Source organism: Pogoniulus pusillus, chromosome 40, assembly GCF_015220805.1.
Source record: "Pogoniulus pusillus isolate bPogPus1 chromosome 40, bPogPus1.pri, whole genome shotgun sequence".
Taxonomy (NCBI): domain Eukaryota; kingdom Metazoa; phylum Chordata; class Aves; order Piciformes; family Lybiidae; genus Pogoniulus; species Pogoniulus pusillus.
In genome coordinates this window covers 3,521,695-3,546,995 of record NC_087303.1, presented here as the reverse complement: position 1 = coordinate 3,546,995, position 25,301 = coordinate 3,521,695, and the positions used below count along the sequence as shown (strand labels likewise).

General features: G+C 63.9%; 3 protein-coding genes across 5 annotated transcripts; all 3 read left to right on the top strand.

Moving 5' to 3' along the window:
• Positions 1-306: 306 nt before the first annotated feature.
• On the top strand, positions 307-11,576 carry LOC135191725 (inactive phospholipase C-like protein 2). Its single transcript, XM_064174256.1, has 6 exons — positions 307-513; positions 5,477-7,966; positions 8,170-8,373; positions 8,723-8,798; positions 10,380-10,489; positions 10,685-11,576. Exons 1-6 carry the CDS (start codon positions 331-333, stop codon positions 10,868-10,870), a joined length of 3,249 nt encoding a protein of 1,082 aa, XP_064030326.1. The 5' UTR covers positions 307-330; the 3' UTR covers positions 10,871-11,576.
• On the top strand, positions 10,890-13,382 carry HCRT (hypocretin neuropeptide precursor). The gene is made up of 2 exons (XM_064174399.1): positions 10,890-12,202; positions 12,787-13,382. Exons 1-2 carry the CDS (start codon positions 12,182-12,184, stop codon positions 13,228-13,230), a joined length of 465 nt encoding a protein of 154 aa, XP_064030469.1. The 5' UTR covers positions 10,890-12,181; the 3' UTR covers positions 13,231-13,382.
• Positions 13,383-14,067: 685 nt separating this feature from the next.
• Positions 14,068-25,153, top strand: KCNH4 (potassium voltage-gated channel subfamily H member 4). 3 transcript variants are annotated; one of them, XM_064174258.1, is made up of 16 exons: positions 14,068-14,253; positions 17,063-17,296; positions 17,426-17,557; positions 17,758-17,885; positions 19,080-19,323; positions 19,535-19,692; positions 20,139-20,346; positions 20,539-20,733; positions 21,011-21,210; positions 21,586-21,835; positions 21,935-22,149; positions 23,082-23,129; positions 23,233-23,600; positions 23,718-23,824; positions 23,917-23,993; positions 24,086-25,153. In XM_064174258.1, the coding sequence occupies exons 1-16, from the start codon at positions 14,178-14,180 to the stop codon at positions 24,557-24,559; spliced, it is 3,114 nt and encodes a 1,037-aa protein (XP_064030328.1). In that variant the 5' UTR covers positions 14,068-14,177; the 3' UTR covers positions 24,560-25,153. The 3 variants fall into 3 exon arrangements, with proteins under 3 accessions (XP_064030328.1, XP_064030327.1, XP_064030329.1); XM_064174257.1 differs by having other exon boundaries at positions 23,914-23,993; XM_064174259.1 differs by lacking the exon at positions 14,068-14,253 and having other exon boundaries at positions 17,215-17,274; positions 23,914-23,993.
• The last annotated feature ends 148 nt before the right edge of the window (positions 25,154-25,301 follow it).

Sequence of the window (25,301 nt, the reverse complement as noted above, 5' to 3'; positions counted from 1 at the left end):
CTGCGAGGTGCTGGCTTGGCCGGGGGTGCCACCGAGACATAGCTGCGGCGCTGCGCGGAAGCCAGGGAACCCCGAGCGGCGGGAGGTGTCGGTGCCGGTGCTCGGTTCCCGGTTCCCAGTTCCCCGCGTCCGTCCTTCTCCCCGCCGCTGCAGCTCGAGCGGGGGGGCCGCGGCTGTCCCCACCCGCGTCCCCGCCCCCGGCCCGGCCCGTCCCCTTCTCCCGGCCGCGCCGCCTCCCGCCGGCTCCGCCACTGAACCCGCAGCGGCGGCGGGCGCAGGCTCCGGGGCGCCCGGGGCCCCGCGGCGGCCGCTGCCCTGAGGCCGCGGGGAATGGCAGAGGGGCCCCGGGGCGCCCCGCCACCGGGCTCGCCCCGCCCCGCCGCGCCACTGCCCAACGGACCCCGCGGTGGCGGCGGCGGCGGCAGCCCCGGGTCGGGCTCGGGCAGCAGCAGCCGCGAGGACTCGGTGGAGCGAAGCCCCGCGCCCGCCGCGCCCCGGGCCAGCATCATGAAGGTGAGAGTCTCGCATCGGTCCCGGCCCCTCCCGGCCCCCTGGGACCGCCGAGCTGTGCCCCTCCCCGGGAGCTGAGCGTCCTCCAACCCCGGAGCCAGCGGCCACCGGCCCTGCCAGACTCGCCGTGCCCATTGTGCCCTCTGTCCCTCGGGCTTCTGCCGTGCCCACGGCCCAGCTTGTGGAGCCGCGGAGCAGCTGCAGCTCCGGGTGGGTGTTCGGGGGTCACCTGCACGGTCAGGCGCGGGGCTTACCCTGCACTTACCAGGGCTGCTCTTGCAGGGGCTGGCACCGCGTCCCCTCGCCCTGCCCGGCGCGGTTGGTCTCCAAGGGCAAAGCCTGGCGCGGGTTTCGCGCTCGGCTGGGCCGGGCCTGTCCTCGTTGCATGGCCGTTGATGGCCCCATTCAGCCGTCACTGTCCCCACGGGTCCCCTCTGTGGTCACACTGCTCCTGCCGTGGGAATCACCCTGCAGCATCGCCCTGTCCTGCTCAAGGCACGCGTGGCTGCCAGTAAGAAGATGCCTGCTCCTGCCTCCTGGGCACCTCTTGCTTGCCTGTCCTCCCTGCCAAGGCTCCGAGCTTTGGGCCCAGCCCAGTCGGCTCCTGACCTACTCCCCGTCCCCCTTGGAGCTAGCTGGGGGCCACCGGTGGAGCTGTGAGCCATGAAGAGTCTCTGGGGGTCACCCACGCGGGTGGGCAGGGGTCACATCTGTGCTTTCCTACATGAGCCCCGCGAGTTGCGCTCACGCCAGCGGTGCTCGGTGCTCGCTCACACAATGGTCGTGTCCGCCCGAGACCCGCCCCCCGCTCCCGCAGCCTGCTTCCCGCTGGGGGGGGCTGTTCCCATGGTGCCGACCCAGTCGCGATCTTCTGTCCCCGGGACCTGGTTCCCTGGGCAGAGACGTTGGCCCCACCCCAGCCTGGCCTGGGGAATCTTTTGCCCCTTCCTGGGCTCCCATTGCAAACTGTTGAGGAGTGACCGGTGACAGCGAGGAGACCTCCCGGTGCTCCCTTTCATCCAAGGCCGCTGCCAGTGCACCATCTGCGCCTGGCTCCCTTGGGGACCTTGCCGAGGTCTTCTGCTCCACCCAGGGCCAGGCAGCAGAGCTTGCCACCCATTTCTGCCCAGGAACCGCAGGCTGGAGGCAAACCCCTCTCTTGACCCCGGGCTGAGCTCATCCCTGTCACCGCCGTGCGTCACCATGGGATTTGGCTGCACGTGAAGGTTGGGTGGCCCAGGGCCAGTGCTGATAGGGAGGGTGCTGCAGGAGGATGGACTAGGACAATGTCCCCAGACTGTGCTGGTCCATCCTACATCTCTGAGTCCATCAAAGGCTTGATCCTGCCCTGGTGCTGGGAGGTTGCTGAAGTCCCAAATTCTGTAGCCATGGATTCCCTGGGGTGAGCCTGTCTGTACCTGATGGTCCTCAGCACCTTCGCGGGCTGAATCTGGTAACCAAGGGGCAGGGAGCAGACTGCTGCCCATGGCACTGTGCAGGCATTGACCACCCATGCCTTGCTCCTTGCACCTTTGCAAATGTCCTGCTGCCATCCCAGCACAGCTTTCCTGTTCCTGAGTGGGGACAGGGATCAGTGTATTCTGTGCCAGCTTCTCTGCCGTTGCTGACTGAGACCCCTCTGTGCTTGGGGTCTCCCTGGCAGGAGGAAGGTGGCTTCTGCCAACTCGGCACAGTGTTTGGCATGGTGACTCCCAGGTGAGCCCCAGCAGGACCCGAGGAGGAGCTGCTCAATCTCTAATCTCTGGGGGCTGCTGAGACCGTTCCTGTGCTGGGAGGGGTTTGCAGCTGCTTTGCTGCCCTTAGCTTGGTGTGGGTGGGAATTGGGGGGCTGTTGCCTGCAGTGCTGATTTGGTGGCTGTGGGGCAGAGAAGAGTCTTGGCATCATGAGTCTGGCTACAGCTTGGAGTGAGGGCATGGAGGAGCCGTGGGCAGCAGGGCAGGGGCTGGGCAGGGGCTGGCTGCTGGTGGATCAGGGGCACATGTGGCAAGAGCTGCAGGCTCTGTTATTTTTTGGGATTTCCAGAAAAGGCTGGAGGAGTGAATCTGAAAGTGAATCACCAGCTCTGCCGGGGCAGGGGCAGCCCAGGGCTGGCCCTGTGCCCTGGCTACAGGACCCGTGTCCTGCTCACCTCCCAGGCTGGAAGCAATGGTGGCTGGAGGTCTGGTGAGCTGTGAGGAGGCTGGCATGGGACTGTGGGACCACTGGAGCTGTTCCTCCCAGCTGCAGGAGATGACCCCTCTGTCCTGTCCTCTATGCCCCTTCCTTATCCTGTGCCAGCCCTAGGAGCTCTGTGGTACCTCTGTGCTGGGCTCTGGCTCCATGACCACTCGCTGGGTAGTGCCAGCTGGTGCTGCGGGGAGTGGATGTGTCACTGCTGTCTTCTTGGCAGGGAACAAGCAATGGTAGAAGAGCCCTGGCTGTGCCTGGCCTCCCACTACCTCCGCTCCAGCGCTGCCGGCTGCCGCTGCCTGCCGGCACCCCTGCTGCTGCTGCCCAGCCTGGGATGGGGCAGTGGGGAGAACCATGGCATGTCATAGTAAGGCTGGCAAGCAGCCCACGGGTGAGACCTCAGGAGCAGGGTGGCGTTGCTGGGGTGGTGTCAGTCCTGCTGTCCTGGCTGGGCAGTAGAGCTGTGGCCAGACCGAGCTGCTTCAGCCTCAGAAGCTTTCGGTTCCTCTGTCTGCTGCCATCACGAGCTGCTGTGTAGCAGGGAACCCCTGGTCAGCTTTGGAGGGTATTGGGAAGGGCGAGGGGGGCAGTGGGCCCTTCCCTTGCTCCTGGTTGTTTGGCCAGGAGCAATGGAGGTCATGTGGTGGCTGGGATTAGTGTGGCCCCGCTCACCAGGGCACTAATCACAGGCGTAATTGGCTGAAGAGGTGCTTAACACATGCTCTAGATCCGGGCAGCTGTGTTTGGACGTGCCCTCCGTGCCCAGCTGGATGCCTACACTTGCCATTGGCGTTGTGGTTGGCATTGGCACCGTGGCTGTTGTGTCTTCCCTCCGTGGTTGTGATGTGTGTGACAGCACTGGCAAGAGCTCTGCTTGCTCTCTGCCAGCTGTGTGGCACAGCCAGTGGGATGCCCTGCTGCTGCTGGAGCCTTGCCCTGGAACCGGGGATGCTCCATGCTCCTGTCTCCATGGGTGCCACGACCTCCTGCATCTGCTCTTGGCCTGCTTGTCACTTCATGGAGCTTTGTTGGCTGTCTGCCCATGTTGCTCCTGCCTGCACGATTCCTGCCTGCACTCTGTGGTGTGTTTTCAGGGTCAGAGATCCCCGGGAAGCACCTGCTGGTGCCCAGTCTGGGTTGCAAAACCAGAAGACATCTGTGGGCAAGAGGCTCCACAGGTTTGCCTGCGCCCAGAGAGCAGAGCCCATATGCCACAGGCATGTGCTGTTCTTCTGCACCCCTCAAAGCACTGCAGCAGGCAACCCCCTACCCTTCCACACCCTGGGGGGCGTGGGGGGTCTGAGGGAGAGTGTTGGGGGCTTTGCCCTGGTCTGAGTCGGTGAGGCTGCACCGCAGGGGTGAGTCGGGCTGCTGTGGCGGGCGCAGCTGGAGGCAGGTCCCCGGGTGCTGGGCGCAGCCCCCCCCGCCCGTGCTTCCTTTCCGGATGGATTTCCTGTTTTCGGCTGTGGGGCCCGGTGCGAGCCGCCGGGCTGGGGTGTGTCGCGGCAGGGAGCAGGTCTGCAGAGGTGCGGGGGTCCTGCCTGGGGCAGGGGGAGGCTGCTGTGGGTCTAACCATCACCCCCTGGTGCTTCCGTCAGTGGGGTGCTCAGATTGCTGCTCACAGGAAGTGCAAGGCGGCTCTGCTGGTGCCGAATCCTCTGCTGGTGCCGAATCCTCTGCTGGTGCCGAATCCTCTGCTGGTGGGACTCACCACTGAGCCTGCACCACTCGTCCTCACTGCCCTTGACCAGGGCTGCCCGGCTCCATATGGGCGGATCCAGACCCTTAAGGCTCCAGCATGTGGCTGTGCTCACCATGAGAGGTGTGCAAGCTCTGGGGGTGCTGGTCTGGTCACCCCCTCGCCCTCAAACTGGGCAGCTGGGCAAGACCTGCCCCTGCTGGAGATACCACAGATTAGAGGTGACTCACCATAATCTTGAAGAAGTGGATTAAATCCCTCCTGCTGCACTGCTTAATGAAATCCATCCCATAATATGCTCCCAGACCTGCTGTTCCCCCTCATCCCCTGCCCCCTCCAGCCCTGTGGCTGCAGTAACTTCCTTCGCCGTCAAGGGGCAGGGCTGGCACGGGAGCATGGGCAGAGTGTGGGCATGGAGTGCAGACAGTGGGCAACCTGAACCTGCTGTAACCCTGCTCTGTGCTCTGTGGGGTGGGCTGGGAGCCTCACTCACCCCCGACATGTGGCAGTGGGGGAACACTCTCTCCAAAGCTCCCCAGGAGCATCACTCAGGATGCCCCAGCCATGGTGCCCAGGGTCATGACCTGTGCTCCTCTACAGAGATGGACCTGCTGTGGGCACAAGCTAGTGCTGCAGGGTGCCTGTGTTCCTCCAGTGTCACCAGGCCGGGGATCATGCTGGGCTTGCCATGTGTGACTGTGCCTCCAAGGGTGGGTGAGCAGTGGGGAAGGATCCGGTGTAGGGCCAGGAGCAGGAAGGAAGGAAGGAAAGCGGAGTTAAAATAAACCAGGCAGCAAGCGTGGGGGAGGCCAGGGACTGGGGCTGGCCCCCAGCTTCCAGGGAGAGGGTTGGGCTGGGGCAAACTAGGCTTTGTGTGGTGCTGGCGCAGCCTGGGGCACCATGCTGTGCATTGAGGCTGGGGCGGAGAGAGCGGGAAGGTGCCAGGAGCTGGCGGGGCAAGAGCTGTCTGCCCTCTGCCTTCTTAGAACCATCTTGGCTGGAAGAGACCTTTAAGAGACCTTTAAGGCCCCCAGGTTGCTCAGTTAACTCAACACTGCCTTCTCACACCCTGGCAGGATGGCTCCCGGCAGCGGCCGCCGCAGAAGAAGAAGACAGTGTCCTTCAGCACCATGCCCAACGACCGCAAGATCAACAGCACTGGCGCCTGCATCTCCGTCATGCTGGAGGGCTGCGAGCTGAAGAAGGTGCGCTCCAACTCCCGCATGTACAGCCGCTTCTTCGTGCTGGATGCTGACATGCGCTGTGTGCGCTGGGAGCCCTCCAAGAAGGACTCGGAGAAGGCCAAGATAGAGATCAAGTCGGTCAAAGAGGTGCGTGTGGGCAAGAAGACTCCGATCCTGCGCAGCAATGGCCTCTCGGACCAGTTCCCGGATGAGTGTGCCTTCTCCATCATCTACGGGGACAACTATGAGTCCCTGGACCTGGTGGCCAGCTCGGCCGATGTGGTGAGTGCCTGGGTGATGGGGCTCCGGTACCTGGTATCCTACGGGAAGCACACCCCCGAGGCACCTGGGACTGGCCACCCCAGCCTCCGGACCTCCTGGATCTCCTCCGTCTTTGACCTCGCTGACCTGGAGAAGTCTGGCCGCATCCCCGTGCCCCGAGCCGTGCAGCTGATCAAAGCACTCAACCCGGGCATGAAGACTTCTACCATCGAGCTGAAGTTCAAGGAGCTGCAGAAGGCTAACGAGTGCCCTGGCACCGAGGTGGCCTGTGACCTCTTTGTGGAGGTGTACTGTGAGCTCTGCACCCGTCCTGAGATCTTCTTCCTGCTGGTGCAGTTCTCCAGCAACAAGGAGTACCTGGGCCTGAAGGACCTGCTGATGTTCCTGGAAGTGGAGCAGGGCATGGAGGGGGTGACAGAGGAGAAGTGCTTGGAGATCGTTGGCAAGTATGAGCCCTCCAAGGAGGGCCGGGAGAAGGGCTACCTGGCCATTGACGGCTTCACGCGCTACCTGCTGTCCACCGACTGCTCCATCTTTGACCCGCAGCACCGCAAGGTGTGCCAGGACATGGCACAGCCTCTGTCCCACTACTACATCAGCTCTGCCCACAGCGCCTGCATGCTGGAGGACAACTTCTGGGGCCGCTCAGACATCAATGGCTACATCAGTGCCCTGGGCCTGGGCTGCCGCAGCATCGAGCTGGTGCTGTGGGATGGCCCCGAGGGTGAGCCTGTGGTCTACACCAGCCCCTCAGCTGCCTCCTGTGTGCCCTTCCGCACTGTGGTGGGGCTGATTGACCAGCACGCCTTCACCGCCTCCGCCTATCCCCTCATCCTCTGCCTGGTGGTGCGGTGCTCAGCTGCCCAGCAGCGCCTCGCTGCCCAGTGCCTGCGCAAGACACTGGGGGAGAAGCTGTACCTGGAGCCCCCCAACCCCACCGCATCCTACCTGCCATCCCCAGAGCAGCTCAAGGGCCGCATCCTCATCAAGGGCAAGAAGCTGCCACCCGGCTGTGAGGACAGTGAGGGGGAGGTGTCAGATGAGGAGGAAGGCTGGGAGCTGGCACGGCGGCTGGGCCAGGAGGACCGGGAGGCTCCGGAAGGAGGTGGCCCGAGGCGAGTGCGCCTCAGCCGGGAGCTCTCGGACTTAGTAAGCCTCTGCCAGGCTGTCCCCTTCCAGGACTTTGAGAGCTCCCGGCGTGGGCAGCGCTACTGGGAGATGTGCTCCTTCAGCGAGGTGGAGGCAGGGCGCTTTGCCAATGAGTGCCCGGCTGAGCTGGTCAGCTACAACAAGAGGTTCCTCTCCCGTGTCTACCCCAGCCCAATGCGCATTGATGCCAGCAACATGAACCCCCAGGACTTCTGGAAGTGTGGCTGCCAGATGGTGGCCATGAACTACCAGACGCCAGGGCTCATGATGGACCTGAATGCGGGCTGGTTCCAGCAGAATGGGGCCTGTGGCTATGTGCTCCGCCCTGCCATCATGCGGGAGGAGGTCTCTTACTTCAGTGCCAACGCCAAGGACTCCTTGCCCGGGGTGCCCGCCCAACTCCTTCATCTCAAGGTCATCAGTGGGCAGAACCTGCCCAAGCCCAAGGGCTCAGGAGCCAAGGGTGAGGTGGTGGAGCCCTATGTCTGTGCTGAGATCCACGGCATTCCGGCAGACTGTGCCGAGCACCGCACCAAGACGGCCCTGCAGAGCGGGGACAACCCTGTGTTCGACGAGAGCCTGGAGTTCCAGATCAACCTGCCCGAGCTGGCCGTGCTGCGCTTCGTCGTGCTGGATGATGACTACATCGGGGACGAGTTCATCGCCCAGTACACCATCCCCTTTGAGTGCCTGCAGCCCGGCTACCGCCACGTCCCCCTCCAGTCGCTGGCTGGGGAGCCCCTGCCCCACGCCACCCTCTTTGTGCACGTGGCTATCACTGACCGCCGTGGCGGGGGCAAGGGGCACCGCCGGGGGCTGGCTGGGCGCCGGGGCCGCCGGGTGCGGGAGTACACCTCCACCAAGGCCACTGGCATCAAGGCCATCGATGAGGTCTTCCGGACGGCCACCCAGCCACTGCGGGAGGCCACTGACCTGCGGGAGAATGTGCAGGTATGGACCTTGCTGAGACACAGGGCGACCTGCTTGTGAAGGGGGGATCATCTGAGCAGATAGGAGCTCAGATGGGCTCCCTCTTCCTGTGGGATGTGCGTGAGAGACCTGGGAAAACTGGAACACTCTGGGGAGGGGGCAGGCAGGGGGGGCTCCTGGGGGTCCTCCAGAGCTGAGTGCCTGACGCTGGTCTCTGCCCGCAGAACGCTCTGGTTTCCTTCAAGGAGCTGTGTGGGCTGACGCCAGCTGCCAACATGAAGCAGTGCATCCTGACGGTGGCCACGTGGCTGCTGCACAGCGACAGCGCACCCAGCGTCACCCTCAACCTGGCAGAGCAGTACCCCCCCATGGAGGCCCAGGGCCCCATCCCTGACCTGCTGCGCAAGGTCCTCACCGCCTATGAGACCGTAAGTGGGACTTGGCTCCTTGTGTGGTTAGCAGCACCGGGCACACTGCTCTGCCCAGGACAGGGCACCTCACAGCCCCTGTCCCCATGCTCACACTGCCTGCTGGGACCATCTGGTGGCACAATCCCATTAACTGCTGGAGCTGGAGCCACTTCCTTCCTTTGTGCTGGGAAGGACCCCACTGCCAGCCAGGCACTGGTCACACCACACCTGGCCATGTGTGCTGTGGTGACAAGCACCAGATGCCAGCTGCTGTGCCAGGGCAACAGGCAGCTGCTGCCCGAAGCACCTCTCCCATCTGCTCTGCTGAGGGGTGCCCACCAGCCACTGTCGCTGCTCCTCTCCTCAGATGATCCAGACCAGCCGGACGCTGATCGAGTCGGCCGACGCCGTGTACAGCAAACTCATGCAGGCACAGCAGGCAGGTGGGTCCTGGTGGCGCAGACCCAGCCCTGGCACTTCTCTGTGCCACAGATCTGAGGGGAGCACGTTCCTGGGAAGCTGGCTATGGGTGTGCTGTGCCTGGGCTGGGGGCATGCAGGGCTCAGTTCAGGGGTCTTGCACCAGGCACAGGCATGGCCAAGAGTGCTGTCGTTTTTGGCCATGCACCTGCATGATGAGTGGAGGAGGGCACGAGGGCACCTTTGTGCTGGGGCCAGAGTTCAGCAGCAGAGCAGCCAGGATCAGCTGGCCCTGAGCCCGGCTCTGTGGTTGTCCCATGCCCAAGTGCCGCTGGACCATGGGGCTGCCTGTGCCAGGGCAGGGTGTGGAGTGGGTGGGCTTCAAGGGCTGTGCAGGAGACAGAGGAGCGGAGGAGGCTGATGAGGAAGCAGGGAAGAGTCATTAGCTTCCAAACACCAGAATATAATTAGCACCAGAAATAACAGCCTGGGGCTGACGGCAGAAGTGGCAATGAATGTTATGACTTCCAAGACTCGTGGCTGAACCCACACAAGCAGGTGCCAGCTCCCTGCCCTGCTCCCCACAATCCTACCCTGATCCTTGTGCATGCCCAAGACCCTTGTTTTGCTCCAGGCATGGACAGGCCCCTCTGCGGGCTGGATGCTGCGGGGGTAGCTGGGGCACTGCCACCTCCCAGGGGGCTAGGAATGTAGCCAGGAGCTGGAGGGGGCAAGAGGAAGCAGGGGGCCTTGCTCTGTCCCCCCAGCTGGTACCAGCTTTACTGCCAGCAACACTGTTTGTTCCCTGCAGCCTGTAAATCTCTTTCAAAGCTCTTGGCTTTGGGCTCTACCATTGCTGCCAGCATCGAGGGAGTGACAATATGGGGACCATGGCCTGTGGGGCTGGGGTGTGGGCTCTGTAGCCTCCTGTGCCACTCTGACTGCTGGAGCTCCTCTGCTGTGCTGGAGGGGCTCTACAGCATGTGGTTACCACTGCTGCCTCTGCCCAGCCACTCAAAGTTTGGGGGCTGTGCCCCCCATGCCTAGGGCATTGCCTGGCCCTGCTTTGACCCTGGTTGTCCTGCAGACAAGTCCCTGTGCACCCAGCATGGCTCATGCCTGGCCGGCAGGTTCGGGGGGTGAGGGGGGGTGACAGCTGTGGGCACGGGGCTGGGGGTGTGCTGATTGACAGCACATGGGTGAGCAGGCTCGCGTGGGAGCCCTCGCGTGGGCCCGGAGCCGCTGCTGCGTCAGGAGGGGTAAATATAGACCTGCTCAGGGGCACGTCATGCGGCGCACGCTGCGGGGGCTGCGCTGAGCCCCCCGGGTGGGCTGGGGTGTGTAAGAGTTACCTCTCTGTCCTTCGAACCCAGCAGCCTCTGGTGCCCAAAATCGCCAAGGGCTGGGGCCAAGCGTGGTGCCAGTGTGGTGGGGGCTCCGTTGGCACGTTGTGCCTGGCATGGAGGGAGCTTGGAGCTGCTGTGGCAGAGATGAACCCTGCCAGCCTGCACCCCCACGCTGGGCAAAGGGAGTCCATCCCGCTCGGTCCCTGTCCGCGGCTGGCAGTGACCGTCCCGGTGCTGAGCATCGCTGCCTTCCGAGCAGGTATGGACTTCCACAAGGAGCTGCACCGCATCGAGGCCAAGGAGGGGCTGCGGGGCCGCAAACTGCAGAAGGCGCTGGAGAGCTTCGCCTGGAACATCACTGTCCTGAAGGTGAGGAGCGACGGCTGCCAGCCCTGCCCTGCCCCACGGCCCCTTCCTCGGGGTTGCTGTGGGAGTGCTGGGGGCGACACGGACTCATTCGGGGGAGCCAGGAGGTGGCTTCGTCAGCGGGTGGTGGCTGTGGGGCAGCTGGTGCCCGGCACGGGGGTCGGTGCAGCCCGGGACTGACGCCCTATCTCTGCACAGGGCCAGGCTGACCTCCTCAAGCATGCCAAGGCCGAGGCGCTGGACAACCTCTGGCAGATCCACAACGCGGGACAGTCCTGCGGCATCGGCAGGAATGGGTCTGCCTCGCCCGAGTCCTCTCGGCTGCGTGCCACGTTGGAGCCCATTCCCGAGACGGATGGAGGTGGTGACACAGCATCCTGCTGACCCCGGCCGGGGGCTTTGGGACCTGGACTGAGCACCCCTTGGCTGCTGGAGCCCCAGCCTGCCCACAGACGGGCACCCAGCTGCCCGCAGGCTCTGTGTGTGGAGGGACACATGGGGCTAAGTTCCTGTGCTCTGACAAGGGGCACCAGGACTGAGGTTGGGGAGGGGTGACCCTGCTCCTGCTGGCCCCACTTTGAACTCCTGGGTCCTGTAAATCCACCCCATGCCATCTGCTTCTGGAGTGAACACCCTGCTGTGGGGCTGGCAAGGATGCTGGCACCTGGTGCCTGTGTGCATGTGCCTGCTGTGCCAGACTTGACCTGTAAAACCAGACCAGGGCTGGGGTCCTGCCCCCATCCAAGGCCGTGGGTTTTGCCTTCACTAGCCCCAGAGAAAACCTGTGTGGCAGGAAGGGTCCTGGCTGGTCCCTGTTCCCTCTCTGTGGAGCAGTGGGTCCATTCCCCTCTCTGGTGTCCCTGGGGCCTGGGTGCCAAGGGGCTGGGAGGCTCTAGGTTGCAGTGAGCTCATGGTGGGGGGCACTGCCTGGGCAGCAGATGTGGCTTCTGGCACCAGAGAAATGTAGAAGCTCATCCCCCAGGATGAGGTTTCTGTTCTGCAGGGTGAGGGGTCCCAGTGCAAGCAATGGGCAAGGCTTGGTCTGGGGTCAGACATGGGCTGTGGAGAGTTATAAAGAGCGTGAGACCCATCCTGGTGCCCTGCTGCTCCCTCCTGGTGTGGGGTCAGGACAGGACAGGGCCACCAAAAGCAGTAGGAATGAGTGGCATCATCCCTCCCTGGCATCAGCTGAGCACAGGATGACAGCAAGTACAGGATGACAGCTCTCTCCATATCAGGGAGCTGTGCGGCTGTGGGCACCCCTTTGTTGGGAGGTAATTAGCTTAATTAGCCTAATGGGGCCATGCAGAGCAGACCCAGCACTGTCCGGAGCAGGCTGCCCAGCACTGACCTTCAGCCCCTTTGTGCCAGCCCAGCCGTGGGGCCCACGGGCAATTACAGCCTCATTAGTGCCACGCGGCCTGGCTACCATGCCTGGCGTTGAGCAGCCGCACAAAGAGGAGACGCAAATGAGGGGAAAGGCCTGGGCTGGTCTCCGAGCTACGGGCACCGCGGGCTGCGTCACCCAGACACCGGCTGCTGCCGCCTGCCCCCCGCGGTATTTTTGGCAGCACCATTGTGCCAGGCCCTATAAAGAGGTGGCTGCAGTGGATGGCACAGGGCGCTGTGCTCTTGACTGCCCGGCAGGATATGCCCCAGCACCACTCGACAACCTGAAGACCCCAGGAAGGAAGGATGGAAGTGCCCAGCGTCAAGGTGGGGGCTAGAGGGCAGCAATGGGAAGGAGGTTGGGATGTGGGACCAGGGGTCCGGGGAGGTCTTGTTGGTCCTTCTCAAGGTTCCTTGCACTTGGGAAGCCCTCAGTGTGCATCCCCTCCCCAGCAGCAAAGTCTGTGTGGGCTGCTTGGGAGGGACCTAACACGTGGTGCCCATGGGTGCTCTCACTGCTTCTCCCATGGCACTGGGTGATGATGGGAGAGTGTTTGCCACAGCTGCCATGTGTCAGATCAGGGCAGGCTGGTGAGGGCAGCCACACCTAGCTGCTGGTCAGAGCATGGGTGGTGGCTGGGCCTGGGGGGTTGTGAGCAGCAGCACTCACAGCTCCCCTGGAGGGTGGTGTGGCTGTGCCAACAGTGATGCTCCAGGTGCATCCTGGGGATGGGGATGGGCCCCCACTGCAGTGGGCATGAGAAGGCAGAGTGGCAGTGGCCAGAGCAGACAGGACCTGAGACTCTGGCAGGCATGGCAGGTATGGGGAGCAGCCCTGGGATTGTGCAGCACCCAACTCCTCCTTGGTACTGCCAGCTGCCTGACACTAATGCTGTCTGTTACTCTGGCAGCTCCAGCGAGCTGCCTGCCTCCTGCTCCTGCTCCTGTTCTGCTCCCTGGCTGCTGCCCGCCAGAGTCTGCCCGAGTGTTGCCGGCAGAAGACCTGCTCCTGCCGCGTCTACGACCTCCTGCATGGCATGGGCAACCATGCAGCTGGTATCCTCACACTGGGCAAGAGGAAAAGCATCCCACCAGCCTTCCAGAGCCGCCTCTATCGCCTGCTGCACGGCTCTGGCAACCACGCTGCAGGAATCCTCACCATGGGCAAGCGTGGGAAGTACCCTGGCACTGCCTGTCACGATGCATCAGGCTGCCCTGTGAACATGGATGCCCAGCCAACGCCAGCACTGCAAGGAGCTGATGCCAGCCCTGCCAGCCCCAGGGAGTGCCAGGGACACTCCGGGAAGGACCTGCCCAAGAGCCCAGCCCAAGGAGACGCCAAGAGCTTTTACTGAGTGGGGTGAGGCCATGAGAGCAAGGAGGGGGTGCCAGGGGGGTCAGATCCCAGGGCCGGTGTAAATAGCACTTTTCTGTACCTCCTCCTGGCAGAGCCCGAGCAGGGCACTGCAGGCACTGCTGGCCTTTTACAATAAATGGTAGCCCGATACCAGCTGTCTCTGCCACCTGTCTGTGGAGCGCGGGGTGAGGGCGGAGCTCTGCTCCGGGGCAGCCGGCGGGACTGGCACCTTGCTCTGTGGTGCCTCGGCATGGGTTCGGCCGTGGTGCCTGCACCCGGGGTGTGCGTGGGCACAGCTTGCCGGGGGGGTATAGGACCAGGACTGGGGTGAACCGAGTCTTGTCCAGGAGCCAGGAGCAGAGGGGGTGTGAGGCGCCCTTAGAGGACTCGGAGCGTTCCCCACCTCAGCACCGGGGAGACTCTGGTGCCCCTCCCTGGGGCTGCAGGTCCTCGATGTCCCTATTCAGGGTCCTGGGGAGGGTTCCAACTGGGTCCTGGCATCCCTGGGTGTCCCCTACGGCGTCCCTGGGGCCACGACCTCGCCCTTCAACCCCCGGGCTGGGCTCACACGGCTGATGCCCCCGGGAAAGCCTGGTCCTGCTCCCTACCCATCCTCCCTGGCACGGAATTGCTGGTTCCTCCCGATACCGGCACCGAGCAGGTGCTGCTGAGGCGAGTCCCGCTACGGGGCGAGACTCAGTGTGGCGGGTTCTAGTGCCACAGCCACCCGCCCCCGAGAGGGTGCCGGTGGCCGCCCGTGCGGAGGCCCCTCCCGGTGCCGGCGGCGCGCATGGCCCGGAGCGGGGCGGGGCGGGGGCGGGGTGGGATCCCCGGGCGTGCCGGGCCGGGCCGAGCCGAGCCGGGATCAGCCCGCGGCGCTGGGGCCGCACCGGCGGAGGGCCCCGGGGCGGCGGCACAACCCCCGGCGGGAGGCCCGGCGAGACCATGCCGGTGATGAAGGGGCTGCTGGCGCCGCAGAACACCTTCCTGGACACCATCGCCACCCGCTTCGATGGCACTCGTAGGGCCGGCAGCGGGGCTGGGGCGGCGGGAAGCGGGGGAGGGTCCGTGCTGGGCGCGGAGGGGGCCCGGGCGGGCGGGGGGAAACGCTGTCCCCCGGGAGCGGCGGGAAGGAGGACCGGTGGCTCGACGACTGGCTCCGCGCTAAACTAGGGACTCTCAGTGTCCGTGTCCGGGGTCGGTGCCGTGACCCACTCGCGTCCGTGTCCGGGGCCGGTGCTCCGTGACCCCCTCGTGTCCCTGCCGGGTCAGCTCCCGCTCTGGTTCCTCTGTCTCCCCGCTGCCAGTCCTGGTCCCGGTCAGGGTGTATGCGGCCGCGCTCAGCACCAGGGACAGAGCCCGGAAGGCACCGAGAGGGCTCCGGGGCGAGGGGAGGGTCCCGGGGGCGTCCCGGGGGGAGTCGTCTCGGCCGGGATCACCCCGCCCTGACTGCCCCGGGTGCTCCCAACGGGCCCGGCTTTGCCCGTGCCTGTCATTCCCGGGACACGCATCTGCCGCCACGGACACCGGGCCCTCGGGGATCGTTGGTAATGTGTAGGCCAGCCCCCGTTAGATCCCCGGTTGGCAAAGCACCCGCCCGTTCTACAGTGTCCCCGGGGAAGGTGGGCATCGGTGGCGGTGAGGTATGGCAGGGGCGGGTGTGGGCCCAGGACAGTCTGAGCCCTGATCCCTCTGCAGCCATGTCCCACCGCTGGGGATGCTTCTGGTGTGTCCCTGGTGCTCAGCTCCCCTCCATGTCCCTGTGCTGGGGCCAGGGTGGATTAAAGCCCTGGCACGCTGTGGGGGGGATCATGCCGGCATGCCACGTGCCAGCTCCCGGCACCACTGGCACCACGCATCCACCCGGGGAGCAGGCTGTGCCCGGGGCTGACCACAGGGCACCTCAAAATCATCTGGAGCTTGAGCCTCTCAGGCCAGCCTGTGGGCTTGGATGTCTCTCACAATGCTGGGAGGGACTGGTATGAGGATGGCACTGGGAGCCCAGAATCACTTCCCACAACACTATTGGGGCACCAAGGGCTGTGTTGATTGTGAAGCTATGCCGGCTCTTGACCTGGCATGATCTGGACCACTGCAGATGGCACAGGGGGTTGCCTGCCCATAGGAGCTCTCCTTTGGGCCGTTCCTTCTGAAGGTGACTGGTGATGAAGCACCAGCCCCTGGCCGATGTGGGCCAGGGGATGCCAGGGTTGAGCTGCATGTATCTTGCACTGGTGATCCTGGCACCATTCCTCTGCAGGAGCAGAGGTTTTCCAGGGCTGGATTAGGCTCTCTGAGCAGGGTTCCCAGGGGAGCTGCCTGCAATGCCCCGACCAAAACTCTTGGAATTTGCCCCAGGGAGATGAGATTTGCCCCACAGCACCCTGGCAGCATCCTGCTAAACAGCCTCCTGGGCACTTTTAAACAGCTCTGGCTTTTCAGGTTTGCTGTGTCTCTTATCGGCTTTATCTGCCATGGAGAGGGGCTTTAGCTGCAGTGATACCGTGAGATTTAACCCTGCCTCTGCCAGGCAGCTGCTGCCCGCTGGGCCCGAGGGTGCCCGTCCAGGCAGGGTGGCCACCCTGACAGGTCGCTGCCAGCCCACGCAGGCTGCATGCCCCTGCCCAGTCGAGCTGCTCCCAAACACCAGCTCTTTTTTCCTCTTTTCTAATAACACATCCTGGGCAATGCCATAATCCTGGCTCCCCAGAGCCAAAATCTGGCCTTAGTCACAGCTCCAGGCTATTTTTGCTTCCTCAGGCTAATCCTGGGCTGAGCTGTGCTGTGGTGGCCTTGCTGCACCCCATCACGCCAGGGCTGCTGGAGGCTGCCATCCTCCTTTCCACAACATCCTCTGCCCTTGTCATGCCCACACCACCCTGGCACAGCTTCACTGTCAGCGCCATAATTTGTTGTGGGCTCCCACAAACCATCCCTGCCTGCTCCTGCATCCTGGGCTGGGGGTTGCAGGGATGCTCGGCTAGGGACTCACAGCCTGGAGCCCATGTTGGGGCTGGGGATACCCTGGTCTGCCCTTGATGGGTGCAAATACATCCTGCACCAGCCACACGCCCACTTCCTTGGCACCCTCTTAGCATGAAGCCATCTGTCCTGCTGGCACAGAGCCTGCAGCAGGGAGTGGCTGAGGACCCCAGGCATAGCCCCTGCCCATGTCTGGAGGGGCTGTGGGTCACAAACAGCTGCTCTGTGGCCAGGCTGGGCATGGAGCTGGCAAAGGCTATGCTCTTCTTGGTGCAAACTCCCTGTGGGGTCACAGCTGATGCTGATGAAGCTCTGTGGTGCTGTGATAAGCCAAAGACATTCCCCTTCACCTCTGTTTTGTGCCAGCTCTACATGGGCACTCTGCTCACCCTGGGTTAGTGGCTCTTCTCCCGGTGGGTCCCACCGAGGTGCTGTGCCTGGGTTGGAGGTCCCAGCACTGCAGCCCAGTGCCTCTGAGCTGGCAGTGCCCAGACGGGTTTGCTGCCACTCCCCTTAAGCTGCCTGAGCCCCGGCAGGCACTGGGAGCGGCAGATGGCAAGGGGGAGGCGTGAGGCACCTCGCCCAGGATCACGTCTCTGGTGATGGGATCAGAGAGCTGGATCTGGGCCCCTTCCCCTTCCAGCACATGGGGCTGGGATCTTGCCTGGGATGAAACTCAGGGGCAGCAACCCAGGGACTTAGAGAGCTCTGGGAGCAGCTGGCAGCAGCTGGATGGAGATCTGGCTCTGAGTCCCAGAGGGATGCACGGTGGTCTGGGAGAGCTGAGCTCCTCGTCGAGCCCCCCAAGGTGGGCCCGAGCCCTCAAGGCTGCCTGTGTTTCCTTTCAGACAGCAACTTCATCCTTGCCAACGCGCAGGTCCACCGCGGCTTCCCCATCGTCTACTGCTCCGATGGCTTCTGCGACCTCACCGGCTTCGCCCGCACCGAGGTCATGCAGAAGAACTGCAGCTGCCGCTTCCTCTACGGGGCCGAGACCAGCGAGCCTGTGCTGCAGCGCATCGAGAAGGTGCTGGACGGCAGGCAGGAGTACCAGACCGAGGTCTGCTTCTACAAGAAGGGTGGTGAGTGGTGCACGGGGCTGGTCCCCTGCCCATGGCTCTGCCTGGCAGTCGGCCCTTTGCCAGCCCTGGAGTGAAGCCACAAAGTAGTGGGGGCCTGTCCTGCCTTCACCATCCCTTTCCTTCCTGCAGGAGCTGCCTTCTGGTGCCTGCTGGATATCATGCCCATCAAGAACGAGAAAGGGGAGGTGGTGCTCTTCCTTTTCTCCTTCAAGGACATCACAGAGAGCCGGGGCAGGAGCCTCCCGAGTGACAAGAAGGAAGGTGAGCCGTGGTTGTGGAACGGGCATGGGATCTGGGAAGCAGTGTTCAGCGAGCACCTGGCAAAGGGGCTCCAGGTTGCCTGCTGGGTCCTGCCGCCTTTGTGCACTCATGCAAGGAGGAGTGTCTAGACCGGCCCCTGCTCTGTGGCACCAGCTGTGGCTCAGAGCTCTCACTAACCCCGCATGTCTCGCCTTCTGCAGAGAGGCAGAGGAGCAAGAAGCCCGGGAGGTCGCGGCTGCAGGCAGCGCGGAGGCAGGGCCGGACCGTGCTGCACCGGCTCAGCAGCCAGTTTGCCCGTAGGGACCGCGGCGAGATGAAAATCAACCGCGTAAGGACCTGGGGCAGCCTTAGCTTCTCCCAGTGCCTCCTGGGCTGGGGCTGCGGCAGGCTGGTGTGCTGCAGGTCTCCTGGGACCAGCCTGGGCTGCTGCTGCCATGTGCACATCTCATTGGCCTCCACAGGCACCAAAATGCCCTCTGTTCCTTCCATCCCTTCCATCGCCTCCATCCTTTCCATGCCCTCCATCATCTCCACCTCCACAATCCCCTCCACTTCCTCAGTCCCCTCCATCCTGTCTTCTGGCAGCTGCACCATGGTGAAGGCTGAACATGGGCTTCATAGAATCTCTAAGGTTGGAAAGACCTCATCAGGTCCAACCATCAACCTGACAGCAACATGCTCACTGAACCAGGGCCCATGTGTCATGTCTGCGTGGGTTTTGAACACCTTTGGGGATGGTGATTCCAATACCTCCCTGGGCAGCCTGTTCCAAAGCTTGACAGTTCATTGGCAGTGGGAGAGAGACCAGCAGGTGCCCAGGCTTGCTGCAGGGAGAACAGATCCCCTGGCAGCTCTCACAGGGCTGTGTCTCTTCTCACACATTTGCTGTCAGGAAAACCCAGACACTTGTGTACACAGCCGTGCCAGCTGTGCCAGCAATGCCAGCCCCAGGGAACACTGTTACCAGGCTGTGGTAGCAGCAGAGACTGGCACTGTCTCTGTGCCAACCTCCTCACGTGGCTGCAGTCCCAGGGCATGGCCACAGTGATGACCACCACCTGCAGACGTAGAGGCAAGGCAGGGGTCTGCCACTGGTGGGAAGCCCAGATCTGGCAAGTGGGCAAAGGCTTTCAGTGTGAATTTGAATTTGGGAGGCTTACATGGAATGGAACCAATTCTGTCTGTGCCCAGGGTGGGCTCTCACTGTTGTCAGCAGTGCCATGTCTCTGTAGAGGATGGAGGTAGCTCTGCCCCAGCACATGAATTAGCACCTGGGGCAGCTCTGGGCAGCAGCTGGCAGTGCCAGTGGATTACTGATAACAGCATTAGTCCTGCACTAGTTTATGTGCCTTAATCAGACATTCTATGTCCAGCTCTGAGAGTGGCCTCAGCACAGCCCATGCACCCCACTGGAAAATACCTGGCATCAAGGTGTGAGCCAGGTTGGCAGGACTCATGGGGAGTGGGGCTGCAGGATGACCCCTGCACCACCCCTGTGCCACCCTGCCACTTGCTCCCTCAGAACGTGTTCGAGAACAAACCTTCCATCCCCGAGTACAAAGTGGCCTCGGTGCAGAAGTCTCGCTTCATCCTGCTCCACTACAGCATCTTCAAGGCCCTCTGGGACTGGCTGATCCTCATGGCCACCTTCTACGTGGCTGTCACTGTCCCCTACAACGTCTGCTTCACAGGCAGAGAGGACAGCCTGTCGGCTGCTCGCAGCACCATCGTCAGTGACATCGCAGTGGAGATGCTCTTTATCTTGGGTAGGTCCTGACCGGGGCTGAGTGCCTGCCTGGCATGGGGGACAGGGCCGAGTGGGGCAGGGATGTGGGCCCGGGGGTGGATGAACAGCAGAGCTATCACCGCTTACCCACTGCTTAGCCACCCCAGGAGCAGGAGCCAGGCTGGCCATAGAGCCTATCCCAGCTGCCCCGCACAGGGGGTGGTGAGGGCTGGCACTGCTCTTTCGGGCAGACATCATCCTGAACTTCCGGACCACCTACGTGAGCCAGTCGGGGCAGGTGATCTACGACCCCCGCTCCATCTGCATCCATTACGTGGCCACCTGGTTCTTTGTGGACCTGATCGCTGCCCTGCCCTTCGATCTGCTCTATGTCTTCAACGTCACTGTGGTGAGTGCCAGCGGACATCAGGGGCCACTTGCTCCAGGATCTCCTCCTTGCACACTTGCCAGTGAGAAGCCTCCACATAATTTAACCAGAGGCTGCCGCAAAGGACAGTAACTGCCAGGGCACTGCCTGCCCTGCACCCCATACCCAGTGCCCAGCACCCCTGAGCTCTGCCCAGGGTACAGAGCAGTCACTGCTGCCTGACCCCTTCCTGCCCGTCACATCCCTGCCCCTCTCCATCTTCCCCAGGGTGATTCGCTGCCCTGCCATGCTGTGATCCTAGCTCCATGCTGGGCAAACTGGTTGCAGGCTGCGTGGGGATGAGCTCTTCCCAGCTGCCTCGTTGTCCACAACCTTCTTGGCAGCTGTGGGGGCTGGTGAAGAGTCCCTGCCTGGGGGGCGATGAAGGGTCCTGCCTGCAAGGGTTCACCCTCCCACCTGCTCCCCAGACCTCGCTGGTTCACCTGCTGAAGACGGTGCGGCTGCTGCGGCTGCTGCGGCTGCTGCAGAAGCTGGACCGGTACTCGCAGTACAGCGCCATGGTGCTCACCCTGCTCATGTCCATGTTCGCGCTGCTGGCGCACTGGATGGCCTGCATCTGGTACGTCATCGGCCGCCAGGAGATGGAGAGCAGCGACCCCCGCACCTGGGAGATCGGTGAGCAGGGGCACGCCCCTGAGCTGCTGCGAGGGGCTGGCAGGGGCAGCGGGCAGTGCCAGGAGTGGAGAGTGCCACGGGCCTCAGCCCTTCTGGCTGGCTCCTGCCTGCAAAGCGAGGCTGAGGCAGAGCTGGGGATCGTGCCGGGCAGCGGGGTCCTGGTGAGAGCTAACCCTGGGCTGTGCTTGGCAGGCTGGCTGCACGAGCTGGGCAAGAGGCTGGAGGCTCCCTACATCAACAACTCGGTGGGGGGCCCCTCCATCCGCAGCGCCTACATCGCCTCCCTCTACTTCACCCTCAGCAGCCTGACCAGTGTGGGCTTCGGCAACGTCTGCGCCAACACCGACGCCGAGAAGATCTTCTCCATCTGCACCATGCTCATCGGGGGTGAGGCGGGGAGCGGGGCACGACCTGGGGGGCTTCACCTCCGGCCGCTGGGGCAGAGGCACCTGGGCGGGGCAGGGCACTGCAGGGAGGACAATGAACACGTGTGCCCTTTGGGACAGCCCTGGGGCCGGGCTAGGGGACAAGCACCCCCATGCCGCACCCTTCAGCCCCTTTTTGCTGGTGGGGGCAAAGCCCAGCCCCTGCCTGGCCCTCTGCCTGCTGCAGCCCCTCGCAGCCAGCCCCTCGGCAGGGCTGATGCTTCCCTCCCGGCCCCCAGCGCTGATGCACGCCGTCGTGTTCGGCAATGTCACGGCCATCATCCAGCGCATGTACTCGCGCCGCTCGCTCTACCATACCCGCATGAAGGACCTCAAGGACTTCATCCGCGTCCATCGCCTGCCCCAGCAGCTCAAGCAGAGGATGCTGGAGTACTTCCAGACCACCTGGTCTGTGAACAATGGCATCGACGCCAACGAGGTAGGAGGTGTTGGCTGGGCTGCGCCGACCCTGCTCCAGCCCCCCATCCTTTAGCTGGTGTGGGGGTGCTGGGGCTGGTGGGACCAGCTCCGGGAGTGTACACGCATGTGTATGCAGATGTGCACATCTGTACTCTGCTGCTGGAGGAACCAGAGCTGTGTGCCAGGTCTGGGGCAGGTTCCTGCCACCACTGGGGCTGGGATAGGCACATGGAGCAGGGTCAAGCTCACTGCCATAGCCAGAGCTGTCCAATGTTAGCTGGCTGGCACCACTGGGCTCTGCTGTGTCCAGAGCAGCTGAGTGGCTCCACTCAGGAGAGGGAAGGATGCTCCCTGCCACCCACACTCCCCAGCATCCTGGCCCCACTCTCCCCAGCTGCTGCACGACTTCCCCGACGAGCTGCGAGCAGACGTGGCCATGCATCTCAACAAGGACATCCTGCAGCTGCCCATCTTCGAGACGGCCAGCCGGGGCTGCCTGCGCTCCCTCTCGCTCCACATCAAGACCTCGTTTTGCGCCCCGGGCGAGTATCTGCTGCGCCAGGGCGATGCGCTGCAAGCCAACTACTTCGTCTGCTCCGGCTCTCTCGAGGTGCTGAAGGACAACGTGGTCTTGGCCATCCTGGGTGAGGACAGGTTTGCGTGGGCTCTGCCTCAGCCCCTCTGCTGCCCTGCCTAGTGAGAGGCTGGAGGCTCAAGCAGCCCTCCCCGGTTCCCTTCTGCAGGCAAAGGGGATTTGATTGGAGCCGACCTGTGCAGCACGGACCAGGTGATCAAGACCAACGCGGACGTGAAGGCATTGACCTACTGCGACCTGCAGTACATCGGGCTGCGGGGGCTCTGCGAGGTGCTGCAGCTCTACCCCGAGTACGCCAGCAAGTTCACGGCTGACATCCACCAGGATCTGACCTTCAACCTGCGAGAGGGCAGTGAGATGGAGGTGAGTGCATGTCCTCCCCCCAGACCCCTTCTTGCCCTTATGACCCCAGAGAATGGAAAGGGAGTTTGTCCCCTACTTCCTCATGGTGGCCAGGCTCTGAGGTCAGGGCAGAGGCTGTGGCTCTACTACCCTGTCTGTGTGGGTACATCCCAACCTGGCTTTCAGCTCCATGCAACCCACGGCATTGGGAAAAAGAGTATTTGCAGTGCAGGAGGCTGAGACAGATGGAAGGTTTGGGAATGGGGGTGGAGGAGGACGGGGAGGCGCCGCGGGACAGGCAGCCGGGACACTCCCCCACCCTGCGAGCCGGAGGCAGCGCCGGGGGCTGCTGGGTTTAGTCACGCTGCTGATTCCGGCAGCCAAGGGGATGTTCTGCTGCAGAAATAGCTCTGCAGAACCTGTGCTCCCCCGGGTCTGCTGCTTCTCCAGAGTATCTCTACCGGTACCTACTCCCCCCAAAACCTGCAGAGGTGGGGCAGGAGGTCACTGTAGATCCCAGACAGCCCTACCAAAACCCAACACGTCCATCACTCAGGAGAGGATTCAATAAACCAGGGGTGGAGGACACAGACAGAGCTTGCCAGGCCCTGCAGGAGCCATTTTGCTCTCCCCTGGCTGGTGGGGTGCTCCTGAGGCAGCTGAGCCAGGGCTGGGACTTGGAGCACTCAGACCCAGCCTGGTACATGCAGGCCAAGGTCGGGCAGTGCATTGATGTCTTGCCAGCAGCAGAGGAAGAAGAGTGGGCAAGGGGCTGCAGAGCCCCGTGTGAGGCTGAAGGGGCTGGTGCTGATATGTGGGGTCAGGAGAGGTTTGGTTGTCCAGGGGAGCACTGAGAGGCTTCGTGCCAAGGTAGGGACAGCTGTGTGCCCGCGGCAGTCCCCACGGAACTGTGTGAGGCTTCTGCTGACCTGCACCGTCTGCTCTCTCCACAGGGGCTCTGCCGCTACTCCCGGTCCCCACGGCTACCGCAGGGCCCACAGGTTTGTGCCAGTGACAGGAGGCAGAACAGGGCATGTGCGGCTGTGCCTGCTCCAGGCACATGTGCGCGGGCCAGCCCTGACCTCCTCCCCACGCCGCCTGCAGCCTCGTCCGGAAAGCGGGGCCGCGCCGGAGAAGCCTCTTCCCTCCATCGTGGAGGACGAGGAGGAGCCGGACGAGGTCTTCCAGTACTCGCCCGCTGCCATCTCCCACCGCAAGCTGCTGCTGCCCCAGCTGGGCAGCCCCGCCCGGCGCGGCTCCTTGAGCAGCCTCCTGGGCGATGAGCTGTGCCAGATCTCTGCCCTGCGCCGCAACTGCCGCTCTCCGTCCCGTTGCGGCCGTGCCCGCAGCGCCTCTCCGCAGTGCCGCAGGGACACACGGACCCCGGAGCGGGACGGCAACGCGGGAAGGCGGCCGGGCAAGCTTCTCATCCCCTCCCTGCACTCCTATGGTCCCCCGGACCTCAGCCCCAGGTAAGGCTTGCACATGCCACTGCTGTGGGCTTGTAGCAGCTCCGGGAGGCCGTTGGAAATGGTGGCATAGGGACAAGAGGGTGACAAGGGGCAGGCCTCACCCCCTTCCTGCTCTAGAGTCGTGGATGGGATTGAAGACAACGGGGGGACATCAGAGCCACAAACCTTCTCCTTCAACGTGGATGCCTCATTGCAGAGCGCAGTGAGGGACTCCCCCACGTCAGGTACCTCTGGCAGCTGCCGGGCACAGCTGGGGACACAAGCCATGGGGGCAGGGGGCTCAGGGCTCTGTCACCAGCTCTGTCTTCCCCAGCAGGGACAGACGCAGGTGGCCCAGCCCTAGCAACGGAAGCAGAGGAGATAAAGCAGAACATCAGGAGACTCAACCAGGAGGTGTGGTGGGAACCTAAGGAGTGTCCCCAAGGAAACTGGGAGCGTTGACCAGCAGCATCGGCTCCTGCTCACAGCTTTCCCTCCCCTTGCAGATCAACCACCTCAACCAGGAGGTCTCCCACCTCAGCCGGGAGCTACAGCGTATGATGGAGCTGCTCCAGGGCCGCCTGGGCACCCCACCACCCCCTGCCTGCCCCCACCGTCTGCCTGTGGTCACCTCGAAGCCCCCTCGGCCCTCGCCACCTTCAGTCCCAGTGCCTCCCTCGCCTCCCCCCATGCTCCACAGCTCCCACAGCTCCCCCTCCGGCAGTCCCCGTCTCAGACGGTGCCCCGTTCGCAGTCACTCGGCCCACGCCGCTGCCAGCCCCGCCAAGCACTCCTGGGTGGGCATCGAGGGGCTGTGCCCACTGCGGGGGTTCAGCCCCAGCCTGGACCCCCGCCAAGCCTTGGACTCATCGCCGCTCTCGCTGCCGCCCCGCTCTGCCCACTCCTTTCCCGGCTGCTCGGCCAGTGGCCGGCCCCGCATCCACTCGCAGCCCCGCTCCAGCTCCACCAGCTCCCACTGACCTCGTGGGCACGGGGATGGCGGCGCGGGGGTCGTCGCCTTAGGGTGCCCTCGCCCCGGGGGAGCCTGATACCGAAGGATCCTCACCCGCCCCCGCGCTGCCCTCCTCGCCGCCCGGGACACACCAGCTCCGTCCTCGCCCCGGGCACAGGGGCCAGCCCGAACCGTCTGCTGCAGCGGCTGCCGGAGCGGGGCGGCGGCTGGGGACCCCCGCAGCCTGTTCCCGCGGGAGCCTCCCGGGTGCAGCGCTGGCCCCGGCGCGACACCGGCAGGGATTTTGGTACTGTTTTATACTTTCGCGGGGTCTTTTTTACAACCAGGCCAGGCCCGAGCGCCTCTCCCGGCACCTCCCACTCCGTGTCCGGGGCCGTGAAACGGAGCTAGACGGCGCTGCCTCTTCCGGGACTTGCGGGGCCGGTCCGGAGGCTCGGCCGTGGGGTCTTCGGAAGGACTCTCCGGGCGGGTGATGTGTTCCGAGGGTGGCTCAGGAGTGGTGTCCCGGAGGATGCCCAGGGGTCGCGGCTGTCCTATAGCTCGTTTCCCCCCGCCTCGCCCCGTTCCACCGGTAAGGGGAAATAAAGGCTCTATTTTTCCAGCCCCGGCTCCGCTCGGTGTGTGCCCGCGGCCCCCTCCCGGGACCCGCCCGGTGCAGCCGCTCGCCGCTCCCACGGACTACAGCTCCCAGCAGCCCCCGCGGCGGGCGCGGCGGCGGCACAGCGCGATAATCACGTGACGCAGACGCG

Excerpts from the sequence above, each read along its gene's own strand:
- HCRT (XM_064174399.1), top strand. The coding sequence starts at position 12,182 with ATGGAAGTGCCCAGCGTCAAG. Across the intron at positions 12,203-12,786 it reads TGGAAGTGCCCAGCGTCAAG|CTCCAGCGAGCTGCCTGCCT; the intron begins GTGGGGGCTAGA and ends TTACTCTGGCAG.
- KCNH4 (XM_064174257.1), top strand. The coding sequence starts at position 14,178 with ATGCCGGTGATGAAGGGGCTGCTGGCGCCGCAGAACACCTTCCTGGAC. Across the intron at positions 19,324-19,534 it reads GGAGATGCTCTTTATCTTGG|ACATCATCCTGAACTTCCGG; the intron begins GTAGGTCCTGAC and ends TCTTTCGGGCAG. Across the intron at positions 20,347-20,538 it reads CCCCCGCACCTGGGAGATCG|GCTGGCTGCACGAGCTGGGC; the intron begins GTGAGCAGGGGC and ends TGTGCTTGGCAG.
- LOC135191725 (XM_064174256.1), top strand. The coding sequence starts at position 331 with ATGGCAGAGGGGCCCCGGGGCGCCCCGCCACCGGGCTCGCCCCGCCCC. Across the intron at positions 7,967-8,169 it reads ACCTGCGGGAGAATGTGCAG|AACGCTCTGGTTTCCTTCAA; the intron begins GTATGGACCTTG and ends CTCTGCCCGCAG. Across the intron at positions 10,490-10,684 it reads GGAACATCACTGTCCTGAAG|GGCCAGGCTGACCTCCTCAA; the intron begins GTGAGGAGCGAC and ends ATCTCTGCACAG.